Raw genomic sequence first — 18,218 nt, 5'->3', positions numbered from 1 at the left:
ATGTGATGATTTCATGAGGTTGTAGAGATACTTGGATTACCTTCGCTATGGTTGGCTCGAGTTGGCCTCGACCTTATCATGAGATTCTAAATGTTATTATGGTTGTAGAAATGGGGTTGGGTGGTCTAAGGAAGAACAGCCAAAATCATCATTAAAGGAAGCAAAACAGATTGAACCATGTGTAAAAGCTATGAACTTGGATTGGTTTTGTACATTTTACTATTTCATGCTTCAGATTCTCAAAGCATAGATAGTTAATGTACAAATACCTTGCAGTCTCAACGTCAAGAGGAGGATATTGGCACCAAATTTTGCATTGGATCTACTCTACTATAAGCTGGGGCTTTCTGAATACCAGTATCTGCCATTACTCGTCTTATAACTGCAGCCCGACTCCATTTCTCCGCTCCGGCGTTAATACTCGCCAAAGTCACGTACCGTCCACAATGTCGTGGCTGCATCACAAGCAATCTTCTTCCTACTTCATTTCCCAGTTCAGTGGCTCCATGAATGTTGCAAGCATTCAAAAGGGCTCCCAAAACAGAAGCATCAGGCTGAAATGGCATGGACTCGATGAATTCAGTTGCCTCTCTCAAAAGCCCTGCCTTCCCTAAGAGATCAACCATACAGACATAGTGCTCAGCAATCGGTACAATCGAGAAATCGTTTGACATCGATCGGAATAGCTCCAGCCCCGATTCGACGAGCTTGCCACGAGCACACGCTGTAAGAATCGCAACAAATGTAACCTCGTTAGGACGTATTCCTTCAGCCTTCATTGAAGCAAATAGCTCCAATGCTTCTCTTTCTCTGCCATTGGAGGATAAGGAAGAGATCATTGCATTCCAAACGCAGAGCTCCCTGTTCTTCATTTGGTTAAAAATTGTTCTTGCACTTCCCAACAATCCCATTTTCCCATAAAAATCCACCAACGCAGTCCCTATAAACACACTCAGCTCACCCTCGTTTCTAATAATGTAAGCATGAATTTCTTTCCCACGACAGAGAACTCCCTCCGCAGCTAAATTAGCACAAGAAGAAAGCACACTCACATACGTAGCTTCACTTGGCTTCACTTCACCATTCATCATCATCATCTCAAAGAACCTAATCGCCTCAAGAAATCGCCCATTCCACCAGAACCCATGAACAATACTTGTCCAAGAAACCACATCACGCTTTTTCATGGACCTAAACTTCAAAACAGCAGAGCCCATGTCTCCATTTTTGACAAACGCATCAAGCAAAGAGTTAAACGCAACAATACAAGGGTCAGTAATTTCATCGAACACCTTACGTGCATTACCCAATTCCCGAAGCTCCGCGTAGAAGCTAACGAACGATGTCAGCACAAATGGATCGCTCAGAACGCCAATCTTGACAGCATGTGCGTGGATCAATTTTCCCAGCAAAGGGGAAGAAATGGTAGCGGATTTGATGATTGAGGGGAAAGTATAAGCGTTGGGTTTGGTGCGGTGGGCAAGCATTTGGGTGTAGAGAATTAGCGTGGAGCAAGGCCGATTGAAGCTCAAATAGGCTCTGATCAGAGCGTTATAGAGAAGACTACTGATCCATTTTGGATTCGAGGGAGCTTGGGGTTTGTTCAAGAGATGATCATCGGTGATTAGAAGGGCGTGGATTTGTTGGATTTTGGTCGAGTTCTTGATAAATCGTTGAAGAAGTTGCAGTAGCCACTCGGAGGAGTATGGCATAACACTAAACAAGTGGAGGATTCTTCAAAGAACCCTCATGTCGCTGTCGAGAGTGGCATCGCCACCGCTAGGCGCTCACAATTGTCATGATCTTCCGGGGTGGACGTTAACGAAACAACGTCGTCGTTTAGTGACCCTTTTAACCTTTACTCGTTACTTCCCATTTCTGCCTCATCCGCTAAGCCGTTTGACTTCATATAAAAAGAAAAACCCATCGATCAATTTCACGCTCTTTCTGTTCTTCAGGGTCACTTCTCAAAGGCTCAACGATCTTCTTCACTGTTCGCAAGCTAAGCTCCTCAGTTTCTCCATGGCTGCTTCTGCCTCTTCCACTTTCAAGAAGATCCAAATTCAGAGGCAGGGCACTGTGAGTTCATTTCGTTTTTTGCTCTTTGATCTTTTCCCTCGGTTTGTTTTTCGCGTTTGATTTGATCTATTGCTAGTTTCTTTATCTGGGTATGATTCTATTTGCTGTTTGGTCTTTGGAATAGATTTGTGGCACTGTTTTTGTTTAATGGGTCGGTTTGATTCTTGAGGATAGAGGGAGTTAACCCTATGGCCTGATAAACTCTAGATGATTTAGGGGTTTCTGGATAAAGATTATGGTCTGTGTTGTTCACTATGAATTAGCACTTTCTTTGAATCAAATGAGCATTGCCTTGCTCTGTTCCTTCCATGGAAAGGTGTTTCCATTAGAAATCATGAAATTCTACGATGGTATGATATTGTCTACTTTGAGCATAAACTCTAATGGTTGTGCTTTTGGTTTCTCCAAAATGGCTCATACCAATAGTGATGTATTCCTTACCTATAAACCTATGTTTCCCCTTAATCAACCAATATGGAACTCCTCCCCCAACATCCTCAAAAGTTTAGCGGATTGAAATTTGAATCCATAAAACTTTTCACTAAATAATTTTGTAACACCCCAAGCTCACCGCTAGTCGATATTGTCCTTTTTGGACTTTCCCGAGGAGCTTTCCCTTTCGGGCTTTCCCTCAAGGTTTTTAAAATGCGTATGTTAGGGAGAGGTTTCCACACCCTTCTAAAGAATGCTTCGTTTTTCTCCCCAATCGATGTGGAATCTCACAATCCACCCCCCTTTGCGCCTCCCCGCTGACACTCGTTCCCTTCTCTAATCGATGCCCCCCCCAATCCACCCACCTTTGGGTCCAACGTCCTTGCTAACACACCACCTCGTGTCCACCCCCCTTCGGGGTTCAACCTCCTCGTTGGCATATCGCTTGATGTCTGGCTCTGATACCATTTGTAATAGCCCAAACCTACCACTTGCATATTGTCCTTTTTGGGCTTTTTCTTTCGAGCTCCCGCTCAAAGTTTTCAAAACGCATCTACTAGGAAGATGTTTCCACTCTTTTAAAGAATGATTCGTTCGCCTCCCCAACTGACGTGGGATCTCACCGGTTTCGAATTTTGTTTTGTTTGGGCAGGAATTTGATGCTTATATTGTGGGGAGAGATGATGCCCCTGGAATTGTTGTGCTTCAAGAATGGTGGGGAGTGGATTATGAAGTCAAGAATCATGCTGTAAAGATCTCTGAGCTTGGTTCTGGTTTCAAAGCACTTATTCCCGAGTATGATGTCTTTTCTCCTTACGATGACAACGACGATGATGTCGATGATACAATTCGTTTACTTAGTTCTGCTGCATTCTACTGATGAATATTTCGTTTCGTGTAATTCTCATATCAGTTTGTATCGAGGTAAGGTTGGGTTAGATGCCGCTGAGGCGCAACATCTGATGGATGGTCTTGATTGGCAAGGTGCTGTGAAGGATATACATGCTTCAGTCAACTGGCTCAAGGCTAATGGTTCTAAGAAGGTATTCTACGTACTGTTTAGGATACTAATGGACTGTTGTCTAAAATCTTCATAATAAACTTGTATCATGCTAGGTTGGTGTAACTGGATACTGTATGGGGGGTGCTCTCTCCATTGCAAGTGCTGTGTTGATCCCTGAGGTTGATGCCGTTGTTTCATTCTATGGAGTCCCTTCACCAGAGCTTGCAGACCCTGCCCATGCTAAGGCACCCGTTCAAGCTCACTTCGGCGAGCTCGATTCCTTTGTCGGCTTCTCTGACTTGACGGTAGAACCTTTAATATTCCATTTTCTTTCTTCCATGTCATCTCTTAAGAAGTATCTCCATCATATGTTAAGGCATTGCAAGTGCTCGACGCATAATGTTGTTGATTGCTACAGTCTCGTTACCAAATGTGAGATCTCACATCGGTCGGAGAGGGGAACAAATCAATCCTTTCAAGGGTGTGGAAATCTCTCCCTAGTAGACGCGTTTTAAAATCATGAGGATGATGGTGATACGTAAACGGGCCAAAGCGGACAATATCTGCTAGTGGTGGGCTTGAACTGTTACTATTGGTATCAGAGCCAAACACCGGGTGGTGTTCCAGCGAGGATGCTGGGCCCCCAAGGGGGGTGAATTGTGAAATCCCACATCGGTTGGAGAGGGGAACGAAACATTCCTTATAAGGGTGTGGAAACCTCTCCCAACTATGAGGCTGACGGTAATACGTAACGGACTAAAGGGGACAATATTTGCTAGCGGTGGGCTTGGGCTGTTACAAATGGTATCAGAGCCAGACACCAGGCGGTGTTCCAGCAAGGACGCTGGGCCCCCAAGGGGGTGAATTGTGAGATCCCACATCGGTTGGATAGGGGAACGAAACATTCCTTATAAGGGTGTGGAAACCTCTGCTAGCGGTGGGCTTGAGCTGATACAATCAGTGTTTGAAGTAAGGCATTGCAAGTGCTCGATATACAGTGTTGTTGGTTGTTACGGTCTCGTTACCGAATCTCGCTATTCAAATCCACATCGTGTTTTCTCTTCGGTTAACATATGCTGACAAGAATATGTAGCGATCCAGTGTTTTACGTGATACAATTATACAAGATAGAGGAGTATAATGAGCTCGAGTTCTTTTCAGGCTGCCAAGAAACTGGAGGAAAAGCTAAAAGAATCAGGAGTTCCACATGAGGTTCATATCTATAAAGGAAGTGGACATGCTTTCATGAACCGATCCGAAGAAGGTGTGAAGAGGAGGAAGAACATGGGAATGCTCGACGAGGACGATAACGCAGTCGAACTGGCATGGTCTCGCTTCCAGTCTTGGATGTCGCGATACCTCTCTGCTTAAACTGGTTCGTTTTCGGTTCAATTCGCCCTTTTATCTTAATTAGCTTCCTAGTTCATGGCTCATTACATAAGCTTGTTTGCATTCCTGAGCACTATGGTCTCTGTATTGTGTTGCTTTGTGGAGTATGCTTGTTGAAAGTTCATGAATAGAACAATATGGTCTCTGTATGTGTTTGAATTATGAACTCCTACGGGTCCCGAACCGTTCGTTTGTAATAATTTTGTCTCTAAACTTTAACATATTATCATTTAGTGCTTAGCCTTTAACATGTAACCATTAATCTATCTACTTCAAAATTTGTAACAATTTAATTCTTGTCTGAACTCATTTACGGCATGTTTGGAAGTGAGTTTGAAAATGTTTCAAATCACTTCGAGGTCACTGACTTATGTATTAAAAGTCAATCAATACCCAAAAAAGGGTTTTGCTCTCGGCCAATTATTGGGTTGTTTTTCGTCAAGGTACCATTGGCAGCTTTCTGTTCGTGTTTTAGGGTAGTTCCTAAAAGCTACTCTCTCTTCAATCCCCTAATATCTCCGTAGGAAAGCGTACTAGGAGCCTGTTGCACAGTATATATGAGCTTCAAACCGAAATCCTAATTGAGTCATTGAAAGCATCTATAGAAAGCTAAGTCACGGTCACTTTTGCTTACCATTAACCACTCGTAAACGTACCCTTATAATTGATTTATTTAGCTATATGTTGTGAATTTATTAAATAAAAAGTCTTATTATACCCAGGTATTATCTAGCCATATTAAATTTAAAAATAAAGAAAAAATAATTATATTAAAAACTTAGTAAACATAGGGACCAACGCCAGTCAATAAAGTCAACCCTGTCTGCTTCTGTCCACCTCATCTGAACCCCTTTCTCACTCTGACTTGGTAAACCAAATTATTATTTTATTTTCTTAATTATTATTTTTCAACCTAAAAAAAAATCTAACTAAATAATTAGTTGAATTTAAATTGGGTTAAATTTTTTAAAAATTAAAAATAAAAATCCATTCACGGGTTGATTTTTTTTTTTTTTTTTGTCAGGCGAACCCACCAACTCAATTTTCTTTTAAGATTATTATAAAAATTAACTTGACATTTGTTACGATATTATTGATATATCATGCTTGTAAATATTTAATATTTGAATTTTATGAAATTATATTTATTAATATAATATGTATGGGGATAGGAAGAATTTTTTTAATTAGAGTTTTATTCAAATGATCCTAAAATAAATTCAAGTAGCAATTGATATCACATTAAACGAGAATTAAATTATATTTACATCATGGCTAATTACAATGAAATGCCTTATACAAGCTCAACGCTAGTAGAACGTATCACCATCCGTCTCACGATTTTAAAACGTGTCAAGAAGAGGTCTCCACACTCTTATAAAGAATATTCGTCTTTCCAACCAATGTGGGATCTCACAATCCACCCTCCTTTGGGCCTAGTGTCCTAGCACACCACCCGGAACTTGGCTCCAATAGCTCAAACCCACCACTAGCAAATATTGTCCATTTTGGCCCGTTATGTATCGTCGTGGGCCTCACGATTTTAAAGCGCGTATGTTAGGAAGAGGTTTCCACACCTTTATAATAAATGCTTCGTTTCCACACCTTTAGGAAGATGGATCGTTACGTCAAATTTTAATATATATAAATAAAGGAAGTAATTAAAAAAAAAAAAAAAAAAAAGGAAAGAAATTGAAATTATTAGAAAAAAAGAGAGGATAAATGTAGTTTAAAGTAGTGTATGGTCTTGTTCGTCAAGTCTTACCCTCCAAAATTATAGCCGAGTCCATTGAAACGGTTTGAAAGAGGTGTGTGTTTAAGTGTTCAGAGATTTATGGCCAAAGGAAGTGGACTCTCCATTGATTCAGATCTATTCTCAATTCTCTCCCTCAAAACAACCACCATCTCTCCGCCATGGAAGCCGCCGCCCCTTCTCCTCCTCCTCCTCCTCCCCCCACCGCTACCCTCCACTTTCCGGTCAACCTCAACTCCACCCTCCACGAATCTCCTCCCTCTCCTCCCCCCTCTCCTCCCCCCTCTCCCCCTCCCCCACCGCCCTTCTTCCACTCCCACCGCGCCCTCTTCGACGAAATGAACTTCTTCGCCGCCGATGATAAATCCCGCGTTCTTATCTCCGCCGCTGACTCCAAACTCCGTGCCTCCGACAACCTCAGTCCCACCAAGCTCGAATTTCAAGTAAATGTAGGTCACCCACTGAATTTTCTGGTAATTTTTGTCGAATTTTAGCGATTACCCATTTCAAAAAATGGGATTTTTATTTCAATTATGATTTTTTTTTTCTTTTGAAATTACAGACAGGGTTGAATCTGTTGACCACGAATTACAGTAGCGATCAATCCATGGTGGACGATGGAATTTCATCGAACCCACAAGACACAAAAACAAAAAACGAGGTGAATTCAGAGAAAAAAAACAGATCAAAATTTCAATTTCTTCGTTTTTTTAATTGAATTTTGTGATGATCATGGTAATTGATCGATCAGAGAGCAGTTCTTCAAGCTGAATTGGAGAGAGTGAACACAGAGAATCAACGGTTAAAAGACACGTTAAATCAAGTCACCAACAATTACCAATCGCTGCAGATGCAGTTCACAACGCTAATTCAAACCCAGAAGGCAGCCGACGCCGGCGATTCAACTGACGAGAAGGCCGGCGACCAAGAAACGATCCGACACGGTGGTGGCGGAGCGAATAATGGTAATAAGCTGGTGCCGAGGCAGTTTATGGATCTTGGATTGGCTACGAATGCGGACATTGATGAGCCATCGATGTCGTCCTCGGAAGGGAGGAGTGATCGGTCCCCGGGTACTACTGGAGAAGTGGCGTCGTCAAAACGACATAGCCCGGATCAAGGTTCGAATTTGGGTTCAAACAAGGCTTCTAAATTCAGTTCTTCGTCCTCGGGTAAAGATGTGGATCAAACTGAAGCTACTATGAGAAAAGCTCGAGTCTCCGTTCGAGCTAGATCGGAAGCTCCCATGGTATGACAATTTTAACCTAATTAGTTCGATAAAACAAACGAAAAATTGAAACTTTTGTTTGGTTGAACTGTTTAGATCACGGACGGATGTCAATGGCGAAAATACGGACAAAAAATGGCTAAGGGAAACCCTTGTCCTCGAGCTTACTATCGATGCACCATGGTCGCTGGTTGCCCTGTTCGAAAACAAGTAAGTCATACCCTTCTATATCAACAATAGATTATATACTCAGTATAACTCAATCAGTTAAGACATATATTTTCAATCAAGAGATCTGCAGTTTGAAATCTCAGTGATATGTTTTGATATACTATAGATCGTTAGCTTGAGATTTGTTCCGAGTGCAAACAAAGCTTCACATTAGCTAGACTCACGAGTGATCATGAGTACACGAGAGCTAATGTTCAAAGTGAGCAATATCAGACCATGTGATCATGAGTATACGAGAGCTAATGTTCAAAGTGAGCAATATCAGACCGTGTGATCATGAGTATACAAGAGCTAATATTCAAAGTGAACAATATCAGACGGTTATCGAGAACATGTTTGGTTCATTTTATGGTTTCAAATCTTAATCATATGAAATAAACATGTTTTGTTCTATATATATATACATATAGGTACAAAGATGTGCAGAAGACAAGACAATTTTGATAACAACGTACGAAGGCAATCACAACCATCCATTGCCGCCGGCCGCCATGGCAATGGCATCAACAACATCATCAGCGGCCAGAATGCTTCTATCAGGATCCATGTCAAGTGCTGACGGTTTAATGAACCCAAATTTTCTAGCAAGAACCCTATTGCCATGTTCTTCAAGCATGGCTACAATCTCGGCCTCGGCCCCATTTCCGACGGTGACATTAGACCTAACACAAACCCCGAACCCTTTATTCCAACGACCCGCACCGGGTCACTTCCCGATCCCGTTCGCAGCCGGTCCGACTCAAAGCTTCCCACAAATTTTTGGACATGCCCTATACAATCAATCAAAATTCTCCGGCCTCCAAATGTCTAAGGAGATAGAAGCGGCTACGCCTCCTCCTCCGTCGCAAAATCCATTGGCCGACACGTTGAGCGCGGCGAGTGCGGCGATCGCTTCCGACCCGAATTTCATTGCGGCGTTGGCTTCGGCGATGACGTCGTTGATTGGCGGATCGCATCATCAAAAGGAGAATGGGAATGGGAATAATAATGTTGATAATAACACAACAAGCAACTCCCAACAGTAACATCAAGAACAACAATATGATTCAAAGGTTGTTGCCAATTTTCAGACCCATAAAAAGAACTCTTTTTTTTTTTTTTGGTGTAGTTAGAAATTTAAACTATAGATTTGTTCTTGATGATTTATTATATAAAAATATTTTATTATTTTAATAATATCAAACCCTCGATTCTTTTTTCCACACGCTTTGGATATATATATATATATTTTGGTTTCAAAAGTATAAACAAATGATTTTGATTGATTGATGATCGTTAGTTGACTTAGACTAATCGATATCTTGATGCGGTCGTTAACATGTTTGTCCAATTTTGTTTAATGTTGTCTTTCATTTGGGTTTTTGTTCACATTCACTACTTGATTGAATGGTTCGACCATTCTTAGGATGTGAAATGGTCGAGTTAGATATGAAATGAACGCTTATTTTTGGATTTGGTTCCTCACTCGTTCCAATGTCTAAAGGAACCTCAAAACGACGACACCAAAAGTAACACCATCACACCAAAAGTAATGCTTGCTAGAGAAGAAAAGAGAGAAAATAATATAGTGAGGCTGAGAGCGATACATAATGGGCTACTAGTCATGGGCTTAAGCTGTTATAGTGGTATCAGAGTCAGACATTGGATGGTGTGCCAGTGAGGACGTTGGGCCCAAAAGGAGGTGGATTATGAGATCCCACATCGGTTGGAGAGATGAACGAAACATTTCTTAGTAGACATGTTTTAAAACTGTAAGGCTGACGACGATATATAACGGGCTAAAACAGACAATATCTAATAGCGGTGAGCTTGGGCTATCAAGGTCCAATCAGCCAAAATTGATTCAAAGTTTGATCAATCTGAAACTATGATACCAACATTTCGCTATGTCAATTCATGACTAAAGACTTTAAAGTTCTAGAGATCAAATAGATATCAATGTTTAAGCGTTACGAGTCGACATGATGTCCGAGTAGATCCAAGAAAGCAAAAGAACAAGGAAAAAAAAAAAAGGTATTAATAAAAAGAATGGAACTACGTGCAGCAAATGGCAATGAAAGGGAGTCAAACAAATCGTCTCGTTAATAAGAAGAAGACTAAGTCTTGTGTAAAAGATAAGCATTTGAAGGCTACAGAAAGCAACCTTCTTCTTGTCAACTTCCAACTGTCTTTTTTAAAGCCTCCTAATAATACACTCACAAATGTCCGTTTCTACACTTCTTTTCTTTCTTAGTTTCGGGTCGACCTAAACTCTATTTTAAACTTGAAAATTTGATGAACGGTTGAGCTGTTAGGGACCAGTGATGTGAGATTCTACCTCGGTTGGAGAGGAAAACGAAACATTCTTTATAAAGGTGTCGAAACCTCTCCTAATAGACAGATTTTAAAGCCGTGAAGCTGACAATGATACTTAATGGGTTAAACCGGACAATATCTACTAACAGTGACAATGATACTTAATAGGTTAAAACGAACAATATCTACTAACGGTGACAATGATACTTAATGGGTTAAAGCAGATAATATCTACTAACAGTGACAATGATACTTAATGGGTTAAAGTGGATAATATCTACTAACAGTAACAATGATACTTAATGGGTTAAAGTAGACAATATTTACTAGCAGTGTGTTTGGGTTGTTACAAGTGACCTCAAGATGCTATTATATTATCCACTTGAGCTTTCGTGATTTTGTTTTGATTTTCAAAAGGTTTCGTACCACTAGAGATAACGTGTTCGCTACAACTTGATCGATATGAATTACTCATTTGTTGGGTTTGGAATTTGTAAAATTGGGCCTTAAATAGTTATATGGGCTTTACAAACCCACCTTGTAGCTTCATAGCTTTCTTTTTTAAAAATACCCGATAAGTGTCTTCATGGTTGAGTCCAACGTGTAATTATATACAACATGATATATGCTAACACGTTACACTGAGACCTAAAACTGTAAGGTATTAAGGAAGAATCATCTCTCTATAAAGACGGAGATCCTATTCCTAAGATATTGGATGAGCATTAGAGCCATCGAGGTGTAGCAAACACTTACACATTTGAGTGAGCTAAGACTGTTTATAGGGTCCGTGAGCTATTACCAAAGATTCACGGTAAGTTACTCGAATATGGCTACTTAACTCAAAAATCTCCTAAACTAAAGGACACACAGACCGAATCGAAGGACTCACGTTGATTTGTGGGGATAGTTTTCACCGAAATGTGACCATGTTGTAAGAGATGTAGGGAAATACTAGGGCACATAGGTCCGAGTCCAAATTCTGAATCCTGAGCGTTTTGTGTTATTTCTTAAGATTGAGGTAAGCATGACAAAGGCATAAATAAATGTAAATGGTGAGAGTTTGGTGGCATAATTTCAACTTAAACCAAAAGATTCTACCAATAAAATTGTTTGGCAACAACTTATATAAAATTAAATAATTATTAACTCCCAACCAATCTTCTCCCTTTATTCTTAATTCCCTAATAATTTTATTAAAAAAAATTAAATTAATAAAAATATCTTCAAATTTTAAATTTAATTAATTTTATTCCTTTTTTAAAAAATATTTTTATGAAAATAAAATATTAATATTCTAATTTTTTTGATTGGATCAGTGAACCATTCAAACAGAATTTATCATCCAATCTTCTATTTTTATTATTATTATTATTATTATTAAAAAAATCTTATTTAGCGGCCAAAGATGTTACATTAATAACTAAAATCTCATAAAATTTAAATATCAAATATTTACACGTCAAAAACTATATTACTAACATGAGTAAGATATGGTTGGGTTGTAACCCTATTTTCGAGTTAGTTTGGTTGACTAGACTAAAAAAATGTCAACTCGCAAACTTAACTGAATTTTTTATTTTTAAAAAATTCAACCAACCCAAACCGGAAAAAAAAATAATCTAACCTATTCGGGTTAGGTAGTCCCGATTGATCGGGATATCATGTCATATAGACTTTTATTTTGACAATTTTATTTTTTATTTTCTGATTTCTAACATTTTCTCGTTCCAATTCAAATCACTAGATTCGAACAGTGAATAAAAGACAAACTTGATAAATTTTTGTATGGAATTGTTATAGCAAGCATGAACAGGAATAAGCATTGACTGAGTTGACCCGAGTTTTACATATTTAGGATGCCTAAAGGTACCGTTGACGTGAAATGATTTAGAAAGATTCTTCTTTCTCGATTACAGTATCTATAGTATTGTTTCTTTTTCAGTCAAATCCGAATTTCATTTATTTCTTATAGTCATCGAGCCTGATTGACTCGTTTCTTTTCTAATCTTTTTAAAATTATAATATTAAAAAAAAAAAATTTAAGCAAAGCAATGGGAAAATAAAATAAAATAAGAATACTTAAAAGTCACGCATTAATTAAGATATTGGAAGCATTATATTGCTTAGGTCCAACTAACATAACTAATATCAAAAACCATCCAAATTTAGGGTTTGTTAGCTTTTGAAATTACTCCAATTTTTAGTTGCAGCAGCTAACCACCACCACCACCGTCACAACCGCCGCCACCGCCGCCGTCACTAATAATATCATTTTTTTCACATTAATTACTTTTATTTTCTTCCACCCTCTCTTCTTAATTAATTTTCTTTGATTTTCCAAAGTTGTAATAATGATTTAAGTACTAAATTTTGTGAATTATTGCTCTTAATTCAATACCCACCTTTAATTTTATTTTTAATTTTATTTTTAATTTTAATTTTAATTTTAATTTGGTTTGCTTTACTTAGGTTTATCAATTATATAATTAAGTTTGGTCAATTGATTACAAGACAAAAAGTACTAAATAAATAATAAATATAAGTAACTTTTTCCAATAGTAATATTTGACAATTTGAGCTACGCTCGTTACCGAGTCAATTGTAACATCCAATATTTTCAAGTAAGATTAATTTGAGAAACGTCCTACATATTCGACTATGACCTACCGCTCGAACAATCCCAAATCAGGTTACCGATAGTCTAAAAAATTAATATATTATAAGTTTGGTTCTAGGTTTGACTTTGATGCACTAAAGTCAACATAGCTTTTAGAGTATCACGATCGTTCAAATGTCTATTATATTTTATTTTTCTTAAGATCCCAAATAGAATATTTTAATTAGTTTTTTAAATAAAATATTTCTCTTTACGTGTTTTTTTTTTTTTTCACGAACATGCATATAAGTCCGACATGGTTCATGATTTAAAATTTTGTACTAAAAATGTAATTTAACTTCTAGTTAGAGTTGAAATCTTGATACTCTAAAAGGGGAAATAAATCTATTAATTTTGTGTAAATCAATGAAGAGTGGGTGGGCTAATAGTTGAAGCCTTCCATAATGGTTGGCCAAAAAAAAAAACATGTCCAAATTGATGGTTGACCTTGGATTATTCAAACTAATAAATATATTACCAAATACACTTTCTTCTAAACCCGTTCTAAACCCGTTCTGTATTTACAGTTTAAAAATAAATAGGGTTCGAAGCTCAACAGGTTGCGCACGAGACTACGCCGATGTTGAGTCGAGGAATGCGCACCAGCTGAGAATGACAGACCTACGAAATCACTCAAGAAATACTTTGAATCCATTGTTTTCGAGTCACCAACAATATCTCCGTACCGAACTAAAAAACACAGGTTGTTAGGTCTATGTTCGATCTCGACAATTTTAACGATAAATCTTCTTTTTTTTTTTTAATATAGAGTTTAGGGTTTAGGTTAAAATCTTCCACTTTCCCATCTAAAGTCACTTCAATTCTTCATATACCAAATTCCCAACGTACGTGCAGTCCATTGAACCAATCAGAACTCGAGTTCACACGTGCGAACCAACAACTATTCTCTAAAATCGAAACGTGTAATTTTCAAACCAAAATAGTCAACTCTCTACAAAAACGTAGACTGCCAAGTCAGCATTCCCAATTCCAACTATAAAAACCCTCCCTTTGTCCCAATTTCACCAAGAGTCTCTACAATGACCTGGACCCGACTCGCCGCCGTCGGCCACGGCTCCTCCGCCACCGTCTACCTCGCCTCCGCCGCCCCTGCCGGAGACGTTTTTGCTGTCAAGTCTGTCGAGCTTCCCGAATCGGAGTTTTTGAAAACAGAGCAGAGGATTCTTTCTTCTTTGTCCCACTCTTCCATTGTGAGCTACAGAGGATTTGATGTAACCAGAGAGAATGGGAAGCTGATGTATAATCTCTTCATGGAGTACGCCACCGGCGGCACACTCGCCGACGAAATTCACCGGTGCGGTGGCTGGATTAAAGAGACGGCGGCGGGATTCTACACGCGTGAAATTGTGAAAGGATTGGAGTATTTGCACAAAAGGGGTTTGGTGCATTGTGATATTAAAGCTAAGAATATTTTAATCGGGGAAGATGGTTTGAAGATTGCGGATTTCGGATGCTCGAAATGGGTTAATGAACCGGCGGCTATCGGTGGAACGCCGATGTTCATGGCGCCGGAAGTAGCACGTGGGGAAAAACAGGGGATTTCCTCTGACATTTGGTCACTTGGGTGTACTTTAATCGAAATGGTCAACGGTGCTCCACCGTGGCCAACCGACGGCGACCCAGTTTCAGTACTGTACCGGATAGGATATTCCGGCGAGTCGCCGGAAATACCAAGCTTTCTATCGGAGAAAGCGAAGGATTTTCTGGGAAAATGCTTGAGAAGAAACCCAACAGAACGCTGGAGCGCGAGCCAGCTTCTTGAACATCCATTCTTAGAGGACACGAATTCTGAGTGGTTCGAGGAATCCAAGGAATTAGATTCAAATTCTCCGACAAGTATCTTGGATCAAGGCGTTTGGAATTCGCAAAGTGAGCTGAAAACAGAGGAATGGGACGACGACAGAATCAGACGGCTGTCGATGTTCCGATGGGAAATCAAGTGGGAATCGGACGGTGAGAATTGGATGACGATCAGAGGAAGGTGCGTGGACGGTGAAGATGAAGCGGAATCCATTAGTGGGCAAACCAAAAGCTTGGAATTGTTTGATAGAACAGTTAGGTTTAGAGTAAGTGATGATGTAATTAGTGATCTTGTTTCATTAATTAGTTGAGTTTGGTAGATTTTTAGGAATACCCACATTAACCTACGACATAATGATTTAATCTAAATCGTTAATACCATAAAAAGAATGAAACTTGGGTGCTAGAAGCTCTTCATAACTCCTAATAAAAGGGGAATGAATTTGCTTTGGTCGGTAAGCAACTAAAAAGGACATGTTTTAGTTATCGAACATGAAGTGGGTTTGGCCTATTATGTATTGTCGTCGGCCTCACGGTTTTAAAATGGGTGTACAAGGGAGAGATTATCTCAGTCTCCTCTCCAACTAATGTATGATCTCACAATTCACCTGTTTTGAGAGCCTAGCGTCCTTGATGACACACTGAATGGTGTACAAGGCAGAGATTATCGCACCATTATAAGATTTGGAGAGTAGATATTGTTTGTTTTAGTCCATTATGTATCGTCGTCAGCCTCACAGTTTTATAACGCGTCTACTAAGGAGATGTTTAAAACGTGTCACGGTTTTAGTCCACTAAGAGGAAAATGACAGCTTTGATTAAATGGAGAGAAAAACACGTGGCAGGTCTTTAGGATTGGGCCGATGAGCCTGATATGGGCTTTTATAATGTAGTTTTGTTTGGGCTGGTACGATCCGGCCCAACCCAACTATTCTTGTATGAGTTTCAAAGGGGAATCCACATTTTCTGATGTTTTCCTACAAGACAACGAGCCTTCTCATTTATATCTAGAATGATTGGATTATCCGCTTTTTAAGTTAATTTTATATGATTTTAATTAACCATTGGCATTTGTAAAATGTTCGTGTAATAGCTCAAGCTCATTTCTAGTATATATTGTCTGTTTTGACTCGTTACGTATCGTTGTTAATCTCACGGCTTTAAAACACGTATGTTAGGGAGAGGTTTCCACATCCTTATAACGAATGATTGGTTCTCTTCTTCAATCGATGTGGGATCTCACTGTATGAAAACTTCTCCCTATACACGTTTTAAAATTATGAGGTAACGACGATATGTACCAAAACGAACAATATCTACTAGCGGTGGACTTGAGTTGTTACAAATGGTATCATAGCCAAACATTGGGCGGTGCACCATCGAGGACGCTAGGCCCCCGAAGGAAGTGGATTGTGAGATCTCACATCGGTTGGAGAGGGAAACGAAACATTCTTTATAATAGTGTACATTTTCCATGTGTTTTAAAACCGTGAGGCCGACAACGTAACTGACCAAAACGAACAATTTTGGTTAGAGATGGACTTGAGTTGTTATAGTTTGAGTCAACTTACATGCCGTTTGACTATTTTTTAAGAATAATTGTTTTGTCTAACTATATCCGATCGTTAAAAACTTGATCAGATTTCAATATCCTTATTACATTACGTATACGAATTGTATTAGGTTAAGAAATCGTTTCGAATTAATCTCGCTCGTGGATTTTACTATTTTTAGCGTTTAGAAAAATAAAACGATAACTTAATTTATAGAAAAGCCACCTTCCAAGTTACTTTAACTCGAAGATTTCATTAATAATAGCACTCGATATTGACTTTTCCAAAAAAAAAAAAAAAATCGACATCTCTCGATAACTCTTATTTAAATGTTCTTTGCATCCAACCCAAAACATGAATTATAAAATTCATTTCCCTTTGACCAAAATCAACAACATTTTAGTATGCAAAACGATAATGTCACATCATCACATCATATCAACAAGAGTGGATTATATTATTTAAAACCCGACGCGTTCATATCATCTTTATCCTCTTTTGAAGGATTATAACGTTTATCACATTTGACCTTCGTAGATCTCGATATTACATTTAATATCATTAATATATGATTATACGTGAATAAAGATTATATTATTTTACAATCGAATCGACAAAATGAGTGAAATAACAATCCAGTTCTAAAAATATTCACGACATCTAATATGTTATGAATCTAAACGAACCCTGAAACCCTCATGGCTCAGCACCGCTACTATCGGAACTAATCTCGGGCGAGCTCATTGGAATCATCGAATTCGTTCTCAAAACGGTAAGAATCAACAAAAAGAGAGACACGAAAAGGGAGAGAAGAGCGAGAAGAAGAGCACAAACATGAGCAGCTTCAACTCCAACTTCTTTAGCATATTCATTACAAGCCAAAGCAAGCAATGAAAGAGGAAAAGAATAAGACCACCACGCCACAGTGAATTTCCTCATACATTTTCTAAAAAGCATTGGCCTTGAAACAAGAGACACAAACAAAAAAACCGAAACAAAAAACAAAATCTTTGAAAATGTATCGAATCTTTTAGTGATTGAGCTCCAAGCCAAGCTCGCCATGCTTGGAACAGCGAAGAACAAGAAGAACACCGGCCGTAAAATGGCTGGCAAGCTATTACTTCCGGCTAACCTTTGGTAAAGTGTCACAAAAAGCACTAAATAATGTGACATTCCTAGAGAAAACATGCATAATGATGTCTCCCGCCACCCCATCACGGCCAACGTCCGAGCTCCGGCCAAGTTTCCGATGACTGAAAGCTGGCTGGTTGGATTAGCAACGGTGGATAAAAATCTCTTTCCTTTTATGAACCATTGGCCATAGATTTTGACATCCAATATAACAATTGGAACTAAAAACACCCACATGAGAATTTCGTAAGGAAATGACTTAAATGGTGAGGATTGAAGCAAAAGAAGCCAAGAAATCCAAGGGGCAAAAAGGTAATTTACTCCCACTCTATGCAAGAACTCAAATTTCACTAATTTGAAATGGAAAAAGCATCTTAGAATGTAAATTAAAGAAAGGGATACCAAAATGAAGAGAGTTAATGACCATAACACCAAGAAAGCTGAGTTGGGTAGCAATTGAAGGATCTTTCTAAGTGCATTTTGGCTTTGGATTGGTTGTTTGAGGATCTTCCATAACAAGGCTTGGCCACAAAGGGACATGCTGATTCTGAAGTAGCCTGCATGGAATTTGGCTAAGAATTGGAGGAAAAAGGATGGGTTTTTGGTTTGATTTTCATCCATTTCCATGTTTTTCTTGATGGGTT

General features: G+C 38.9%; 3 protein-coding genes and 2 pseudogenes across 3 annotated transcripts; 3 read left to right on the top strand and 2 right to left on the bottom strand.

Annotated features, from left to right (window-relative positions):
* Positions 1-124: 124 nt before the first annotated feature.
* LOC111792344 (Tetratricopeptide repeat (TPR)-like superfamily protein) lies at positions 125-1,966 on the bottom strand. The gene has a single exon (XM_023673741.2). It carries the CDS (start codon positions 1,710-1,712, stop codon positions 285-287), a length of 1,428 nt encoding a protein of 475 aa, XP_023529509.2. The 5' UTR covers positions 1,713-1,966; the 3' UTR covers positions 125-284.
* A 41-nt stretch (positions 1,967-2,007) lies between these two features.
* LOC111792345 (alpha/beta-Hydrolases superfamily protein) lies at positions 2,008-5,143 on the top strand. The gene is made up of 5 exons (XM_023673742.2): positions 2,008-2,079; positions 3,164-3,306; positions 3,425-3,554; positions 3,628-3,819; positions 4,676-5,143. Exons 1-5 carry the CDS (start codon positions 2,023-2,025, stop codon positions 4,883-4,885), a joined length of 732 nt encoding a protein of 243 aa, XP_023529510.2. The 5' UTR covers positions 2,008-2,022; the 3' UTR covers positions 4,886-5,143.
* Positions 5,144-6,667: 1,524 nt separating this feature from the next.
* LOC111793788 (putative WRKY transcription factor 31) lies at positions 6,668-9,311 on the top strand. The gene is made up of 5 exons (XM_023675830.2): positions 6,668-7,105; positions 7,219-7,317; positions 7,408-7,905; positions 7,981-8,094; positions 8,526-9,311. The coding sequence occupies exons 1-5, from the start codon at positions 6,818-6,820 to the stop codon at positions 9,138-9,140; spliced, it is 1,614 nt and encodes a 537-aa protein (XP_023531598.2). The 5' UTR covers positions 6,668-6,817; the 3' UTR covers positions 9,141-9,311.
* A 4,767-nt stretch (positions 9,312-14,078) lies between these two features.
* Positions 14,079-15,500, top strand: LOC111793903 (mitogen-activated protein kinase kinase kinase 18 pseudogene; annotated as a pseudogene).
* Positions 15,501-17,015: 1,515 nt separating this feature from the next.
* Positions 17,016-18,218, bottom strand: LOC111793826 (S-type anion channel SLAH1 pseudogene; annotated as a pseudogene).

The sequence above is a fragment of the Cucurbita pepo genome, chromosome 4, assembly GCF_057944985.1.
Source record: "Cucurbita pepo subsp. pepo isolate OVF chromosome 4, ASM5794498v1, whole genome shotgun sequence".
NCBI classification, from domain to species: Eukaryota; Viridiplantae; Streptophyta; class Magnoliopsida; order Cucurbitales; family Cucurbitaceae; genus Cucurbita; species Cucurbita pepo.
The sequence above is the reverse complement of the archived record's forward strand: the minus strand, read 5'-3'. Positions and strand labels throughout refer to the sequence as shown.

Excerpts from the sequence above, each read along its gene's own strand:
- LOC111792344 (XM_023673741.2), bottom strand. The coding sequence starts at position 1,712 with ATGCCATACTCCTCCGAGTGGCTACTGCAACTTCTTCAACGATTTATC.
- LOC111792345 (XM_023673742.2), top strand. The coding sequence starts at position 2,023 with ATGGCTGCTTCTGCCTCTTCCACTTTCAAGAAGATCCAAATTCAGAGG. Across the intron at positions 3,307-3,424 it reads TTCAAAGCACTTATTCCCGA|TTTGTATCGAGGTAAGGTTG; the intron begins GTATGATGTCTT and ends TTCTCATATCAG. Across the intron at positions 3,820-4,675 it reads TCGGCTTCTCTGACTTGACG|GCTGCCAAGAAACTGGAGGA; the intron begins GTAGAACCTTTA and ends AGTTCTTTTCAG.
- LOC111793788 (XM_023675830.2), top strand. The coding sequence starts at position 6,818 with ATGGAAGCCGCCGCCCCTTCTCCTCCTCCTCCTCCTCCCCCCACCGCT. Across the intron at positions 7,318-7,407 it reads ACACAAAAACAAAAAACGAG|AGAGCAGTTCTTCAAGCTGA; the intron begins GTGAATTCAGAG and ends TTGATCGATCAG. Across the intron at positions 7,906-7,980 it reads CTAGATCGGAAGCTCCCATG|ATCACGGACGGATGTCAATG; the intron begins GTATGACAATTT and ends TGAACTGTTTAG.